A 15,000-nucleotide genomic window follows, 5' to 3' on the forward strand; every position below is an offset into this window, starting at 1 on the left:
CTGCTCCCAGGACTGGTGCCTGAGGCATAGGTTTTGTCCAGTTCATGTCTTGACGTGGCACCTGGGTTTCAGTAGTACAGGGTGAGTTGCAGATCCCTCAGAATTGGTCTGTGTGAGTCCCAGATGTCTTTCACAAACTAACGCTTTATGACTTGAACACACATTGAGATTAACCCAAGGTGTCTGCCAAACCTTTCACCTTGCCTTGGTGACCTCACATCTGTGCTAAACATCTTTAAAGTTTTGCCAGTGCAAGACAGAAGTTAAATATGACATCAAGGACTGAACATATTCTTGATACTCTGGAAAATTGACTCCACCATGCCATAGGAGAACATGTGCGGCCCACAACATACATTTCACTAGCCTCAAATTTGCCCAGCAGGGGCCAATACTAACCTACACTGGTCACTGCAGTGTTTCTGAGAGGTGATGCTTTAGTTCTCTTGGCACGTCTAGAAAAAGACCTCGTGATTCCCCCGCGGAGAGATTGTGTATGATCTATACTAACTGCTGAAAAAACGGGTCCCAGGACTGTTCCAACTGGCTGATCGAGTGACATGAAAGTGTTGTCATTTACATGCTCTGTGGAGCTTCAGGATGCAAGGAAGATGGATGGTTATTCTTCCTGTGCCCACTTAAACAACACATTTGATCCTGTCACCTGCCCTGTGTCAACTGCCTTCTTTAGAAGTCAGTATTAATGATGCAGATCAAATATAGATGCTGCCACTTATTCCACTTGCTTCAACAGACTTTGTTAAAAAAAAAAAAAAAAAAGTGTGTGTGAGAGACCTTAAAAAGTGGAGGCAATATTACTTCTGCAAAACTGTTAAGAGAGGTTTTGAGGACTAAACCAAGTGCACCATTTGAAGAATGTAGTAGCAAATGCCACTTGATCACAGGGCCATCTGTATCCTTGGTAAGAGACACTGAAAACAGACCTGTGATCAGCTTATCTCCCTCAGACATTGGCATCGCCTGTTCTACGGCAATCTGGCCTTGCTTCACCGTCTTTAACGACCCTTAAAAGAAACAGCACTGTATAGCCTGACTGTATAGGTTGACTATACAGCATAGTTTGCCTATGGAGTGGGTGTATCTTTGGCTGATAGCGCTCACGGCCCATTGCCACCTTCCCCTTCTTCTTCCCATATTTTATCCCTGTGTCATTACAACCCAAATGAGCCAGAGTTTCTCAGCTGGAACCAAAGCAGGGATTTGAACAAAGCTGTCCAACTCCTCAGGCATGTGGGCTGCCCATTACATCTGTCTAGCCAGGTGGCAAGTGTCTGCCAAAGATCTGCCTAGGGCTGTGTCCTGCTTCCAGCAGTGGCCAGATGTCGGTGTCTGGGGAAGATTCCGAACAGGGCAAGTATGCATTTCCTGAATGCGCTCCCAGCCTTCAGCTGTCCTCAGAGATTTCCTGAATCGAATGCTGCTTCTATGCATTAGCAACACCCTGCGTATTTCTCTTCCACGAATTTGCCTGCTCTCCCTTTGAATCCCCGTTCCAGCTGTTGACTTCGATGACCTCTTCCAGCTGTTGGTCCCTCCAGCCTGTCCTCAGCTGGTTGTTGTAACTTTCTTGCCATCATTTCCTACCACTGCTTCATGCCATTTGCATTACTTTGTTGATTGTGCAATGATGTAAGAGGTTCAGAATTTTATAAAAATATTTTCAACAGGAGTGTGTCCTTAGATTTATTATTATTATTATTATTATTATTATTATTATTATTATTATTATTATTATTATTAAACTGGAGAGTTTACAGATTTGAGTTGGAAAGCGATCTATTGATCTGTTTAAACTGGGTAAAAGCATGAATGTGATAATTACTGTTAGTGTGGGGAAAGGCTGGGACAGTGAAGAGTGCTGGGGAGTGGTGACCTCTTCACCTCAATCAGCAGCAGCTGGAACAATTTGCCCTCAGTCTGCCTGTGTCTGCTTGCTAAATGTTCAAACACTCCACACAGAGTGGAGTTGCCTGAATTTGGCCACCCTGGAAGTGATTTTTTTTTTTTTTCTTCTGCAAATAAATGATTCACCAGCCAAGAATAACACAGGCACCTATCACAACAACTCCAGTTGCTCCTGTGTATCGTGTAGAGCAGACCTGTTAGCTGGCGGTCTAGTCTGTAAGCGGAGGAGGTGCTGGGTATATATGTTTGTCCATTTGTGCTTGCCACCAGACCTCTGCAGGGAGCATTGCTGATCCAGGCAGGGCTGCCTGCTTCTGCCTAACCTGGGGGGATCTCTTCCTGCTCATGCAGGAACCTGGGGTCCACCACCCTGTTGCAGAGCTAAGGAGAGCAAATGGACACAGCTTGTGAGCCACTGGGAGGCTTAAATTTGTTTGCCTGGAGCACTTGCCAAATGGGTATGAATACCGAAGAGGGCTGTTTAAAAAGAACTTCGCTTGCAAACACACCATGGACCAAAATCTCTGAAATTATTTGTGACAAAAAATGTGGTCAATTCTATGTGTCTCTGTCTGATACTTGCACAGACAGGAGTTGCTCAGCTCCAGAGCAAACAGGGCAGCCCAGAGTGCTCTCTGGTTAGCAGGCTGGAAGGACACAGTACGTTTCTGTGAGTATTTGCTCTGACTTAAAAATATGCTTGCTTTATCTGCGTTCACACCTCTCCTGCATTCATGAGCTGTGAACATTCAAACAGGCGAGATTTACTCCTCCAAATACCGACCGAAAGCAAAATTAAACCTCATTATTTGCAAGTGGAATAATGCGTTTTAATGTGGGATCCTGTCTTCTGAAAGCCTCGTCAGGTCTCTGGAACAAAGGCTACGGAGTGAGCCAGACATGGGTGTGCCAGTCTTCTGTAAATAAAAACATGCATGTGCATAAGTACGTCTCAGGAGTGCTCAGACAGAATTAACTGCAAGATCCATATCTTGCCAAAAAATCTGCTAAGCAGCCTACTTTTATTTATTTATTTTTTAAAGTAGCAGTGCCTCAGGCAAAGGTCTGTGTGGCCCAGAGAGGAAAACCTGAAAATGGTCTGTATGAAACCTGTGGAGTCACGGCTTCCCTCTCTGCCGTCCCTTGGTAGTGAAAGCCACCAAGTGCCTTTGCAAATCCACCCCCTGATTATAAGACTTGTGCTTATCCAGGCAGGAAACTAATACTGCCATGGGACCTGTATGGTCCATTACTACAAGAAAGGACATTTGCAACAGATTGTTGGCAGCCTTTTGCTAAAAGCAGGAAAAATCACCACAGATCTGCAACTTCAAAAAAACCTGGGGGGTTGCAAGTCACCGGAGGCTGATCCGTGCCTTGTGTCTTGACAGGTAACGTGTTTCTGGGCAGTGCCAGCTTTTCTTTTAGCATGAGGAGAAAGGAAAGCAGGCTTCATTGCCTGCTAAGTTGGTGCATTGATGCAGAGGATATGTTAGGGTGTCAGGGCAGAGGGTTGCTGTCTCAAAACCCTCATTTGGAAAGGCAGGCACTGAGCTGAGGAGGGAGCTCTAGGGATCTCTTGCCTGAGATGGCAGAAATAAGGGATGTGGATGGGCTTTCCATGTGCTGCTGCTTTCTTCTGTCCCTTGTAACCATGCTACCTTTTCCCAGGGCTTCCAGAAACCACACCAGAAGAAAACAATTATGATAGGAAGCTCAGCACCTGGCCCTGTGACTCAGCTGATGGGCATAGCGCTGTGCTGAGTGGGAGATGTGCTGCCCCTCTGCTAGCAAGGAGCTTGCTTCTCAGCTCCTCGTGCTGGTGGTGGCTGAAAATCCTCCTTGCACATGTCTGTGTGTGCCTGTGCGTCAGCATACTGAAATGTGCAAGTTGTAAAGGAAGGCTCCTGAAGTTATGAAGTCTGTAAGACCAAAGTTAGGGACTGTCAAAAATGACTGTCTTCATCTTTGTTCTGCTCCTCCTTGCCTCTGTCTTGTGTTTAAAATCAGGCAAGGGTCTGGTGGAGAAGTGCAGCACTCCATTGCACATGTGTATGTGGAAGACAGGATGTTCTGAGGAAGCTGGCATTTCTCAAGTCCTAAGTGCTTGGCTTCATACCCCTCCTGGCCTTCCTGCAGGGGAAGTTTTCTGCAGGTGATTTCCTAATGGCAAACACAGCTCTCAAGCCAGGCCTGAGAACAGTTGCTGTGACAGAGCCCTAATTCTTCTGCTTCTTTGCTTTGCTTTTGTTTTCCTCCCCACTGCTTTCCTCATCCGTGCAATGGTGGCACTGATGTGCGAGCCGTGCCTGGCCCCAGCACCTTGGACCAAGCATTTCTTTGCTGTAGGGTGCTGTGGCTCAGTGCTAAAAGGTTTCTGGGATGTCCTGGGGTGGATGTGAAGAGTACGGGGTGAGGGAATGAGGGGGAGTGAAACAGCAATTCATTTTTAATGCTTTATCTACTTTAAAAAAATTGGGAGAGCAGTTCACAAGGCTAGGAAGAGGCACGGCTTTTACCCAAGGGCTCTACCTCCTGCATTTGAGATCTGCAAACAGCAGCCGTCTCAAAGCCTGCCCTACAAACCTGCACAGATTGTTTATAATGCAAAATGTTAGGTATCCTAAATACAGTGGAAAAGGCCTGAATGATCATGCCTCACACTGCTTTTTATGCTTGTTTCTTAACCAACGTTTATGTACTTCAAGCAAAAGTGGCCTCCTCCGCCTGCTTCACCCAACAGTAATGAGTTTGGTTTATCAGATTCTGGGGATCCCACTTGCCCCACACACCATAAAAAACATCTAATTTGGTGGTCCTGATGAAACGTGCTTTCTGTTTCATGTTCCCCAGTGAGATAAGACGGCTATCGGGGCAGGAAGCCTTCTTGGAAGTCACTGTGGGCTTGGCATTGCCGTGCATCGAGGTAGCCATGGAAACCTGCTCTCAAAGCCGGCGCCGGCTGATAAGAGCCTCGAGTGCCACCGCCTGTGTCCGGCCGGGAGAAGGTGAGCAGGAAAGGTCAGTGCTGATGGAAGTCCCTGAACCGCCTGGAAGAGATGGAAGGATGCGTGCCATGAGGTGGTGGAGCTGGAGCAGGAGGGAAGGGGAGGGGATGGGAGAGGAGTCGCTCTGGACGAGCTCAGGAAGCAGATGAACCCCTTTGCAACCAACAGCAAATGCTGTCGGGGAAAGGTGTCTGCAAAGTCCAAAATGGAGCCTGGCAGGATGGGGAGGTGGAGTAAATGAAATACATGGCCAGCCATTCTTCACTCATCTTGCCACTTCCACTGGTGCTTGTCTCTAAATTGGGTGTTTTCCACCTGGTAGGCTCCGTTAGCACCCAGTCACATCCTCCTGGCTGCAGCTCCACCTTGAAAGTCAGTCCCCAGACAAGCCTGTGGAAATTCCTCATCACAAGTGCTATTTATTATTATTATTATTATTATTATTATTATTATTATTATTATTATATCTCCAGTCCATGGAGACATGAAAATCTGACACAAAATGCTAAAGAGGATGAGCAAAGAGCCCTTCCAATAGGTAGATGCAGAGACTTCTGCAAGAGGTGACTCTTCTCCTCATGTGCATTACTGAAATTGGTGTAATCATGGGACATGTGGCTTTTTATTGCTCCTGAAACTCCCTTGGTATTTAGCTGTGCAAATGAAGATTTCATTATATGAGTCATCAGAGATCTGCGGTCTTGATGACAGTGAACACCACAGCCTGTGTGTGCTTTCTTGTTTCTGTTTAGGGCCCTGACAGGTTCTTTAAATGATCTCTGCATTTTGATACAAGGAGAAATTCAGTATCGATTTTTAATATGTTCATTTATATTCTGTATTCTTGTTTTCTCCCTACCTTGCTGTCACCTCTTCTGTTGTAATGTGGGTAAATAAATCTCAGTTTCTCTTTCTCTGCCCTCTTTGGATTCCCCTTGCCTCATCCTTGATTTACTGCCAGCCACCCTGTCTTCCTGAAGTGCTGGTTTGCCTTTTTCATGGGTTGTTCCAACATGTCCTTGCTGGCCTGGCACTTGAACTGCAGCTGTGCTGCTCATCTGCTTTTGTAGCCAGCCCTTGTGGAGCTTTCTTTCTCACTAGATGCCACCAGTGCATTTTACATCATCATCAGAGCTTACTGCTTCTTCAGGCAAAAAGAACATATTCAGTGTTTCCCAGTATTTCTGAGGGCTTTTCTACAGCTGGAAATGAGTGCATGGGGAAGCTAGATTGCTAATCTGTCCTCATGCTGTATGTTAGCCTCTTCAAGCTCCCTAGGAGAAGCTGCTCCTTGCAAGGCACTCTTGGCCTCCGTGAGACGACAAATACTGGATCATATTACTGGAGTAGTTCCCACCTTATTCAGTCTCTTATTCAGGCCACAGTTTGGACTCAGATTTTCCAACTGGAGCTTTGAAAGACCTGGTTTGGGGGTTGCTGCTGGTGAGCTGATCTATACCACAGTCACACCGGTCCCTCCAGAGACTGTGAGCAAGAGCCTGGGCAAAGGTAGAGAGTCATCAGTTGCTTCAGTTTGGCCCATGGCATTTTAGGTGGTGAATGGGAATAGCTTCAAGCTGAGGAGATGCTTAGGGTGAGCGAGCCTGGCCTTTCTCTGCGCAGTGAAGACAGAGGGTGTCGGGTTCTCCCACACTTAACCTCTGTGCTAAGTCCCCCTAGAAGCCCCCTAGGCTGTAAGACATGTCTTACTCCCCTATAGCACGTCAGCTATGGTAAACCCCTCCCTGCCTTTCTCGGGACACATTTGACGTCCCTTTTGAGCCACGTGGGATCCCAGCATATTTCTAGACCTATGAGCTTGTCCTATTATCTCTGGTCTTTTTCCATCCTTTCACTGACAGCCAGTCCCCACTTCACATCTTGAATTCCAGCTGCATGGAAAACAATCAGCAAATAAACATTGGAGGAAATATTGGAAAAACAAAAAAAGCTACGTCTAGCAATTGGGCTTGCTGCCTCCAGGCAGGTGCAGGCTGCATGTGAACAGCAACATTTCACTCAGCAATGCTTTTGAAAGCAAGGAGCTGACGGCACTGGGAAAGCTGAGTGATGCGATGGGTCTGGGGCCAGGGAAGCATCATGTGTGGATGCCAAGCAGACGGCTGAATTTTAGACGCCGCTAATTTTAGTTCAGCCTGATTTGCTTCGCTGAGCTCTCCTGGAGCTCCGAGTGCTGTCATTCAGGTTAATCATAATTCTTTGCAAGACTTAAAACTGTCGGGTACGCAAGAATCTGATCTGAGCTTTTTCTTTCTCAAGATGAGGCTTTCCTATGTCTTCTGGCCTTACCACAAATACACATTAGACCAATACCAGTAATCATGCATCTGCTCTTTCATATTCTCTCTCCTCCTCATTATGTTCTTTAACCTATTCTACATGTAATACATTTCACAACGTGCAGCCAACCGAGTGTTTAAGCATTCAGCTCCCTTCCTTCCCTCCTGCCTCTTGTTCTTGTGGTCGGCTGCGGATCACTGCCTGGAAGTGGGCAGAGCAGGGAGCGAGGCGAGCGTTGTTCCTCTGAGAATAGCTCCTTCCGAGCGACTCTTTACCCAAGGTGACCAGTGTGCCCCAGTACCGTGTCTGGGATGAAAGCACTTCAGTTTCTGTCAGCGCTGTCACCCGACCGTGTTCTTAAACAAAGCTGAGCGCTGGTCCCCAGACACAACTGCTGCAGGAAGCCAGGGGCTGATACAGTGCCATACTTCCTCTGTTTTCTTTAAATCCTGCAACTTTTCTGTCTGTTTTAGTTGTCTGGACTCAGCTACCTACATGTTTTCAGCGGTGGTGGGAGGGAGAAGGCCTGCATGAGAAGTGCTCAGGTATAAAAACAAGAGAACAGTTAAAACCTGATTTGGAAACAGACCCAGGCTAATAGAGTTTCATTTAATCTCCAGGTTGCCACTTGAAATTCAGTTTGTGCAGGCTGTGATGACATGTGGTTACCGCTGGACGAGTATTCAGCGCTCCATGTAATGAAAATTGGCAATCTGCAGCAAGGCCTGAGCAGGCGCGACCGCAGCTGCTGTGGGACGGCCGAGGACATCTGTTCATCCCACAGCTGCCACCACCATGGTGGCCCCTTCCCGGCACCCTCCTCAGCCTGGGCACGGGGTGGGTGGTGGTGGGGCTCAGCACACCACAGCGGTGCAGGGAAGCAGAGGCTGTGGTTGTGCGGGTGTTTCTCCTGGCAGTAAGGACAGGTGAAGCGTTTCCTGTCCTGGGCTGCTTCTTTCATAGAGTCACAGAGTCACTGAGGTTGTGAAAGACCTTCAAGATCTTCAAGGTCAACCGCCAACATGACCTGCTAAGTCCCATCACTAAACCATGTTCCTTAATGCCATAGGATACCCCTCACACATAGTACCCTGTTAGCTGTGTCCACGATACTGCTTTTGGGGTCATGTGCTAAGAGCTATACATTTTCGGGATCTCAGCCCAGAAACATCTTTCAAGTAAGAGTTAATGTACAAAGCAGTGAATTGTAGGACATTCATGTCATTGTCCATCACCTCTGCTTGCCTTGCGTCCTTTCAAAACTGGGTACTTTGCTTTCTGGTTCTAGTCTCAGTTTTAAAGCTGTGTCTATAGAATGCAGTGCCACATTCTTTCATTCTTTTTTTTTTTTTTTTTTTTTTTTTCTTTTCTTCTAGCAATACCTGCTCGGCATACTTCCACCAGTGAGTCTGTACAACTGTAACACTAGTCTTACCCTGCAGAAGTCTGCCCAGATCTGGTCCACACCAACCAACGTGTTGCTGCAGTGACTCCTCTGAAATTCTCTGTTCTGGAAGGAGACCATACATAAAAGCAGCTTTCGTACAGTGGTGAAGGAGATTTGCATTCAACAAGTGGTTTATTTTGTCGTGATTTTCCTGCAAAGACAAATTTTAACCTTGTAGGTAGTTCCCAGGTGGCTCCTTGGGTTGTGATTGCAAGAAATGTTGATGAAAGATGGCAGTGTTTGTATTACACCTTCCACTGGTGGGCCCACCTTGCCCTGAGTAGCCACTGCTGCAGGATCAAGGCAAGAAAGGGTTTGATTCATCTCAGAGATACATTTCCAGCTTGCATGAGCATCCAAGTTACAAGTAAAGACCTGTGGAGGTCAGGTGCACAAAGCTAGTATAGTTTTTGTGCAAATACTAGGCAAATGGGAGCACAGCCACAGAAGTTTTATATCTATAAATTTCAAGCCTGGGTCATTTATCCATGTTAAAAAGAAAAAAAGGTCGTGTGGTAAAGTTCTCATTTTGGTTATGAAATTCTCCCAGTGACATAAATCTTGTTCCTGCCAGGGCAGAATTATCCCTCGTGTCAGTGGGGTTCCTGCCCTCCTGGGGGAAGAGAGAGGTGACAGCAGAGAGCCTCCATGCAGCCATCAAGCAGAGACTTCCTGTAATGCCTTTGTTAATAGTGTGTTTCTGGGAGCGGGTCCAGGCCCGTTTAAAAGCGTAAATACTGTTTTACTGTTATTCCTTGGGTTGAGTTTTGATCCATGAGGCTTTATCTTTGGACACAGCCATTTCCCAGAGCTGTGTCCCTGTCCTCATGATGAAGGGCTCTGCAGTACATCCTTTGGTTCTCTAAAACACGGCACGCTTTGCAGACCTAAAACATTTCCTGGCTGATTGATGGCAACTCATTTAATGCAACGTGTAGGTCTAAAACTATGAATATATTGAGCTGAGGAACAATATATTTCTCCTTCTCGGGTATACTTATCGTACACCACTCTTGCTTAAAATGGAGGGAGCAATTGCGTTTTATCACCTGTTTGCAAAAAGTCATTATCAGAGGCTAAAAAATTTACAGGCAGAACCTCTGAAATCTGACGTCTTGACACATTGTGTTTTTATTGTTTGTTCTATGGCCCTGACTGAGAGGCAGTGAAAGCAGAGTCCTCCCCAGCCAGGCAAAGGTATTGTACTGTCAGAGTAGGGATGGAAAGTAAATTGATTCAAAAGCTGAATTTTATTTACGTCCATAGGGACTGGGCCAGGCTCAGTTTTGCCACTTTCTGGGTTAAATATTAATATTTTTTATTTAAGGTTGTCTGATTACCTCAGGACCTTTTTTAATTTGTCAGGTTTTGTAATGAACATGTCATCAACAAGGATGTTTTTGTCACCTTACCCTATATATAATAAGGATGGAACCCTCCAAATTGCAATACATGGATGGCGATATTCATATATTGCTTTGTTAGCAAATAACTACGAACTACAAGACAATTATAAAGGATTCTGTGCAGCCAAGGGTGACCATTATTTCTCCTTACCGGGGTTTAGGAAATGGAAATAAGCAATGCAGCGTGGAGGTTATGGAACTTCTGGAACTGCCAGGGTTGCTCAGGCAGCCATCCCCTGAAATGGCTCTCATGGCAGATCAGGCTTCAGCACTGCACATGGGGTATATTTTCAAAGAGATGACCTACTCCATGGCTGCTGGTGGTAAATACACACCAGCCTTATGCAAAGAGGCAGGGTTCCAGCTCCTGCGGCCACTTCAGCGTTTGCATTTCCTTTGCTCTCTGTGACCGTAACCATAGAACCCGCTACAACACTTGGAGAAATATAATCTTTGGCATTTAGTACATTTTCTCCACCCATATGCACGTGTGCTTTTGAAGAAGCAAATAGAAAATCCACGTAACTCTGGTGTCCACAGCCAGGAACAGCTATGACCTGAGAGAGACGGAAAAAAAAAAAAAAAAAAGTAATAGCTATAGGGGGAAAAATCATTAATTTGGGAAATTACAGACCCACTGATGGAACCAGTGCAGCCAAGGTTTTCATGCCATTCTGGCAGCACGCATGGGATGCAAGGGCAGAAACAGGTCAGGGGAACAGGGGTGCTCAAACCAGCCCCCAAGTCTGGTTTAAACATGTGCAGGGTTCAGACCAGCCATTAAGTACTCAGTGAGTTTTAATGGAAAGGAACACAAATAGCTACTATGAATGTCCTGGGGTGAAATGGCTCACCCAGGCTATTTTGGCAAACACTTATGAATGACAAATATGTTCACCCATTAGGGCTGGCTCAGGAAATAGGCTGGATTAGTTGTAATGATTGCAGTGGATCTGCAATCAATATAATGATTCAAATGGGTCTACCATTAAAGGTAGCCTTGGAGTGAGTTGTGTGGGCAGAGAAAATAAAGAAAATGAAATGGGCTGATGTGGTGCTGGATGGCAGAGAAAGAAAGAGGAGAAGGCATGTAACCAAGAAAAAATCTACCCATCAGCTGGGGCACTCAGTTGGGATGTGAGATGCAATCTCACCACTTTCCTGTGTGGATCTAGGCATGGCAGCATTCAAACCATGGAGCTGTTCTGTTTTCTTTTTCTTTTTTTACTTTTTCCCCCAGGCAAAATTGGGTGGAGAAGTAGAACTATCAAGGCAAGTCAAGCAAGACCAGGTCCTGGCATTGCTGTCCCTTCTGGACAAGAGCTGTCTCCCCACAGCCCCGGAAGGGTCACTGAGATGCTGGGTGGGTTCTATCTGGGGGTGGTGATCTGCTCATGCAGCAAATATTGAAGGATTTGGGGCTAAGGAGGGAGTGCTAGGGAGGGAGAAGAAGGGGTGTGAGGTTGCACGGCAATTGTGTGGAACAGTTGTGTTCCTAAATCTGGTCCTTGCAGCAGATTTACTGTTGGCAGCATCTTGCCCCATCCCTCCCTCCACAGTGGGGGTTCAGAGCACAGGTCTGGAAAATATCTCCTTCCAGCTTCATCCTTCACCTGTAGATTCATTTTGGTTAATTAGGCCCTTGTGCTGTTGCTTCAGGATGCTTAATATATGACACACTCAGAAAACACGTGCAGGTCATCTCCCACAATTTCTGTTCTTCTGGCACCATGTTTTGGAGAGCCCCATGTAGTATGGCAGTACAGGGCCTCTTTCTAGTGGGGTGTGCTAGTTTGTTGGGGTAGATACAGAGGATAGCAGAACAGATTTATGAACGATGAGGAATGGTTATGTTGCTTTCCACAGATCCTAGCCTTGCATTGCATGTCTGAGCTCTGCACTTCAGCGTGGGCTACTTTAAAGACAAGGCAGGCAAGCAATGGCCATTACCACCTGTGAAGCAGAAAGAGGCTGCTCCTTCCTGCCCGCTGCTGCGTGTCCCCCCTTCATCAGTGCTCTGTACGGACACCCAGCAAGACAAAGTCGGGCACTCCCTGGCAAGGTTGGGGTGCTCTGACGCAGTGTTCCCCCTGAACACCAAGGAAGAGATCAATGCTGTTGAAACTGGCCTGCTAAGGTTTCACTCCACTTTCCCCAAGCCTAAGTTGCTCTGATAGGATGCACCCAATTCAGTCTGTCTCTCAGAGCCCAGGGGACCTGTGAAGCCTGGTGGGCCAGCACTGCAGCATAGGCCCAGGATGCTTTGATTTCTCTCCAGCAGCACCCAGGAGAGGCAATTCAGAGCTCCTGGTGACTTCTCCAACCCCTCCAGCCCTGCAGGGACACGGTGAGGTGGGCCCCATGCCCACCAGGAAGGGCTGCGAGCTGCTGGGATGAGGATTTCTGGCGCGGGCGCAGCCAGCTCACAGAGGAACATCTGTGTGCAGCGCCAGGGAACTGGGAATGAACCCTTGCAAAAATAATAATAATTAAAAAAAAAAAAAAAATAGCCGGGCCTGAATTTCACATTTCTCTCTGCCCTTCCAGCAACCCTTCCTTGAAAAGTTTATGTCTACATAGCGAGAGGCGGCCGCGCTCGCACACAGCCAAGCCGTCTCCCCCCCGTTTTCCACAGCTGAGCTGGCCTCGGCACAGCGCGGGGCCCCTCACCGACAGAGCCGGGCCTGTCTCCGAGGCGTGTTGCACTTGGCCGGTACCGCCTGTCTGCCTCCAGTTCCAACCACCACCTTTCCAAAGGAAGGGGGAAAGCCGGCGTGCCCCCCTGGGAAGCCTGGGCGGTCGCTGACGGCGGTTCCTCAGCCTTCTCGTGCAGATTTGCTCCCTGCTCTCGCAGGCACCCGCCTGGCTGTGTTGTGTGTTTTTTTTTTTTTTTTTTTTTTTTTTTTTTCTTGATTGAGAAGCTGAAATCGGGCGGCTTGATTGCAATCAGCCTGAGTAAGCCGTGTGCTAAACCAGGCAGGAATATAACCTGAGAAAACACAGCCCCCCTCACAAACAACCATCCCTTGTGCTGGTGGGCGGGTGGTGGAGCTTGCTGTGCTCCTACACAGCCCCATAACTTCCCGTGGGCTCGTCTCTTCCCATCGGGTTCGGCAAAGTCAATATTTGACTGCAGACTGCTTTGGAGCTCGGCCTGAGCATACTTTTTCCCCTTTGGTGTAGAGGAAGCCGGAGCCGGGTGTGGATGGGGTCTCTGTAGGTGGGTGGGTCTGGGTGTGCTGGTGGGTCTGGGTGGTGGGGAAGGGGAAAGCTTGTCATGCTGCATGGGGGAAGAGGAGTGTCCCTCTGGAGAGGAGCAGGCCTGGCCCCACATCTCCCCTGGCTGGAGGGACACGAGGTCCATGTGCGGTCAGTGGGAAGGACCATGTGGAGGGTTTTGGGCACTGAACCCTGCGTGCGCGGGGCTGTGGAGCGCAATTGTTCCCTGTTGCCATTTCCACCACCTCATTAACCTCGCCGTCCATAACACAGTGCTTCTTGTGCTGTGGGAGCGCAGAGGGCGGCCCTGCGGGGGCTGACTCACTCTGACTCACGGCTCCTGGGAACGCGGGGGCATTCGGGTCGGCCTCAGCCCTGCTGAACCCCAGGGAGAGGGGCATCCCCTCCATTGTCTGCCCCTGTGTCCTACTGCAGCCTGCCAGGCCAGCTTGTGCTGGGACAAGGCAAAGCTCCTGAGGACAGGGTGAAGGAGCACAGCCCTCCAGTTCCCCCTTCTGAGCACCGGGAGCCTCACAGTGGTGTATGTGCTCTAGATAACCTGGGCCATTCAGGCCGAAATAGGGAGCTTAGGTACTTGGAGGCAGCGCCTAGACCTGAGAGACATCACTGAGCTCATTGCAGTGCTTTTTTTTCCTCTAGTTTTTTGAACTTGCCCTTTTGGAAACAGCAGAGACACAGGGCAGAACAGGTTCCCAGGGAACAAAGTTTGGTTTCCTGCACTTTGTCATTTGATGGTCTCAGTTCTGAGGGTGATCTTTGCCCAGGCAGAGCAGAAACTTATTATAATCAACTTCTTAAGGATGGGTGGGAAGGTGGGGGGCACAGCAGGGCCTGTCTTGCTGCTGGAGATGTAATCACACCATACCGCTGCTCTGCACCAAGCTTGGATGGGTACAACCTGGGTTGGGGGCAGCAGCACTGAAAGTCAGTGCTGATCTTCCTGCCACTCCTGAGATAACGCTTCAGCTTGCAGGGATCCTCACATTGCTTTTCTCTTTGCTTCTGTTTCTCTCCCAGGAAGAAAGGGCGAATACAAGAGGGCTGAGAGAGCAGAAAGTTACGAGACCCAAGCCACCCTGTATCACCATCCTTCTGGCAGGTGCCATGATGCTGAGCCCTTCAGATGGACATAGCTGGAGTTAGGGAGGGGTGAGGGAGGAAGAAGGAGCATTTTCTGAAATGTTTGTCTCCAGCCAGTCTAGCCCCAAGTTCAAATTTTCTAGTTAAATAATAAAAAATAAACAGCTTTGACACTGGCCATCTGCCTAAAGATTATTATTTTTCTTTTTGGTAGGAACTGCTAAGTTTTGGAACAGGACAGCAACTGTGATGGAGCAATAAACAAAATGTTAAAGTAAATGAGAATGACTGAGGTTGTCTTTGTGGTTGTATGCTGACAGTGCTTTTCAGATTCAGTTCCATTTTCCTGTTAGTGGTGTGCTCCTCCCTCACCCTCTCCCTCTTTTGGGTGCCCACTTCCTATTTTCCATTTGCCCTCTTCCCGATCTATTCCTTCCACAACTGCTCCGAACCTTCATCCATCCCAACTTTTTGTGATGCTCAAAGGTCTTTCCAGTTCACCCAGCGCAAACACTTGGCTTGAAAAGCCTCAAAGAATTTCTCATGAGATAATGTTTTTAAACTTAGTTTGTTCTGCAGAGGGGTGACCACC

At 47.8% G+C, this 15,000-nt stretch overlaps 1 protein-coding gene across 2 annotated transcripts in view; it reads left to right on the plus strand.

The window, feature by feature from the left end:
- LOC311432268 (uncharacterized protein) overlaps nt 1–14,687 on the plus strand; it is a 31,356-nt gene extending 16,669 nt beyond the window's left edge. The window contains exons 4-6 of one of the 2 annotated variants that reach the window (XM_084510531.1): nt 4,780–4,934; nt 14,346–14,427; nt 14,623–14,687. In XM_084510531.1, coding sequence (XP_084366657.1) covers nt 4,780–4,934; nt 14,346–14,427; nt 14,623–14,632 — 247 coding nt within the window. In that variant the 3' untranslated portion in view covers nt 14,633–14,687. Of the gene's footprint in view, nt 1–4,779; nt 4,948–14,345 lie in introns of both variants that reach the window. The other variant, XM_084510530.1, reaches the window with a different exon arrangement.
- The last annotated feature ends 313 nt before the right edge of the window (nt 14,688–15,000 follow it).

Source organism: Aythya ferina (assembly GCF_964211825.1).
Source record: "Aythya ferina genome assembly, chromosome: 2".
Taxonomy (NCBI): Eukaryota; Metazoa; Chordata; class Aves; order Anseriformes; family Anatidae; genus Aythya; species Aythya ferina.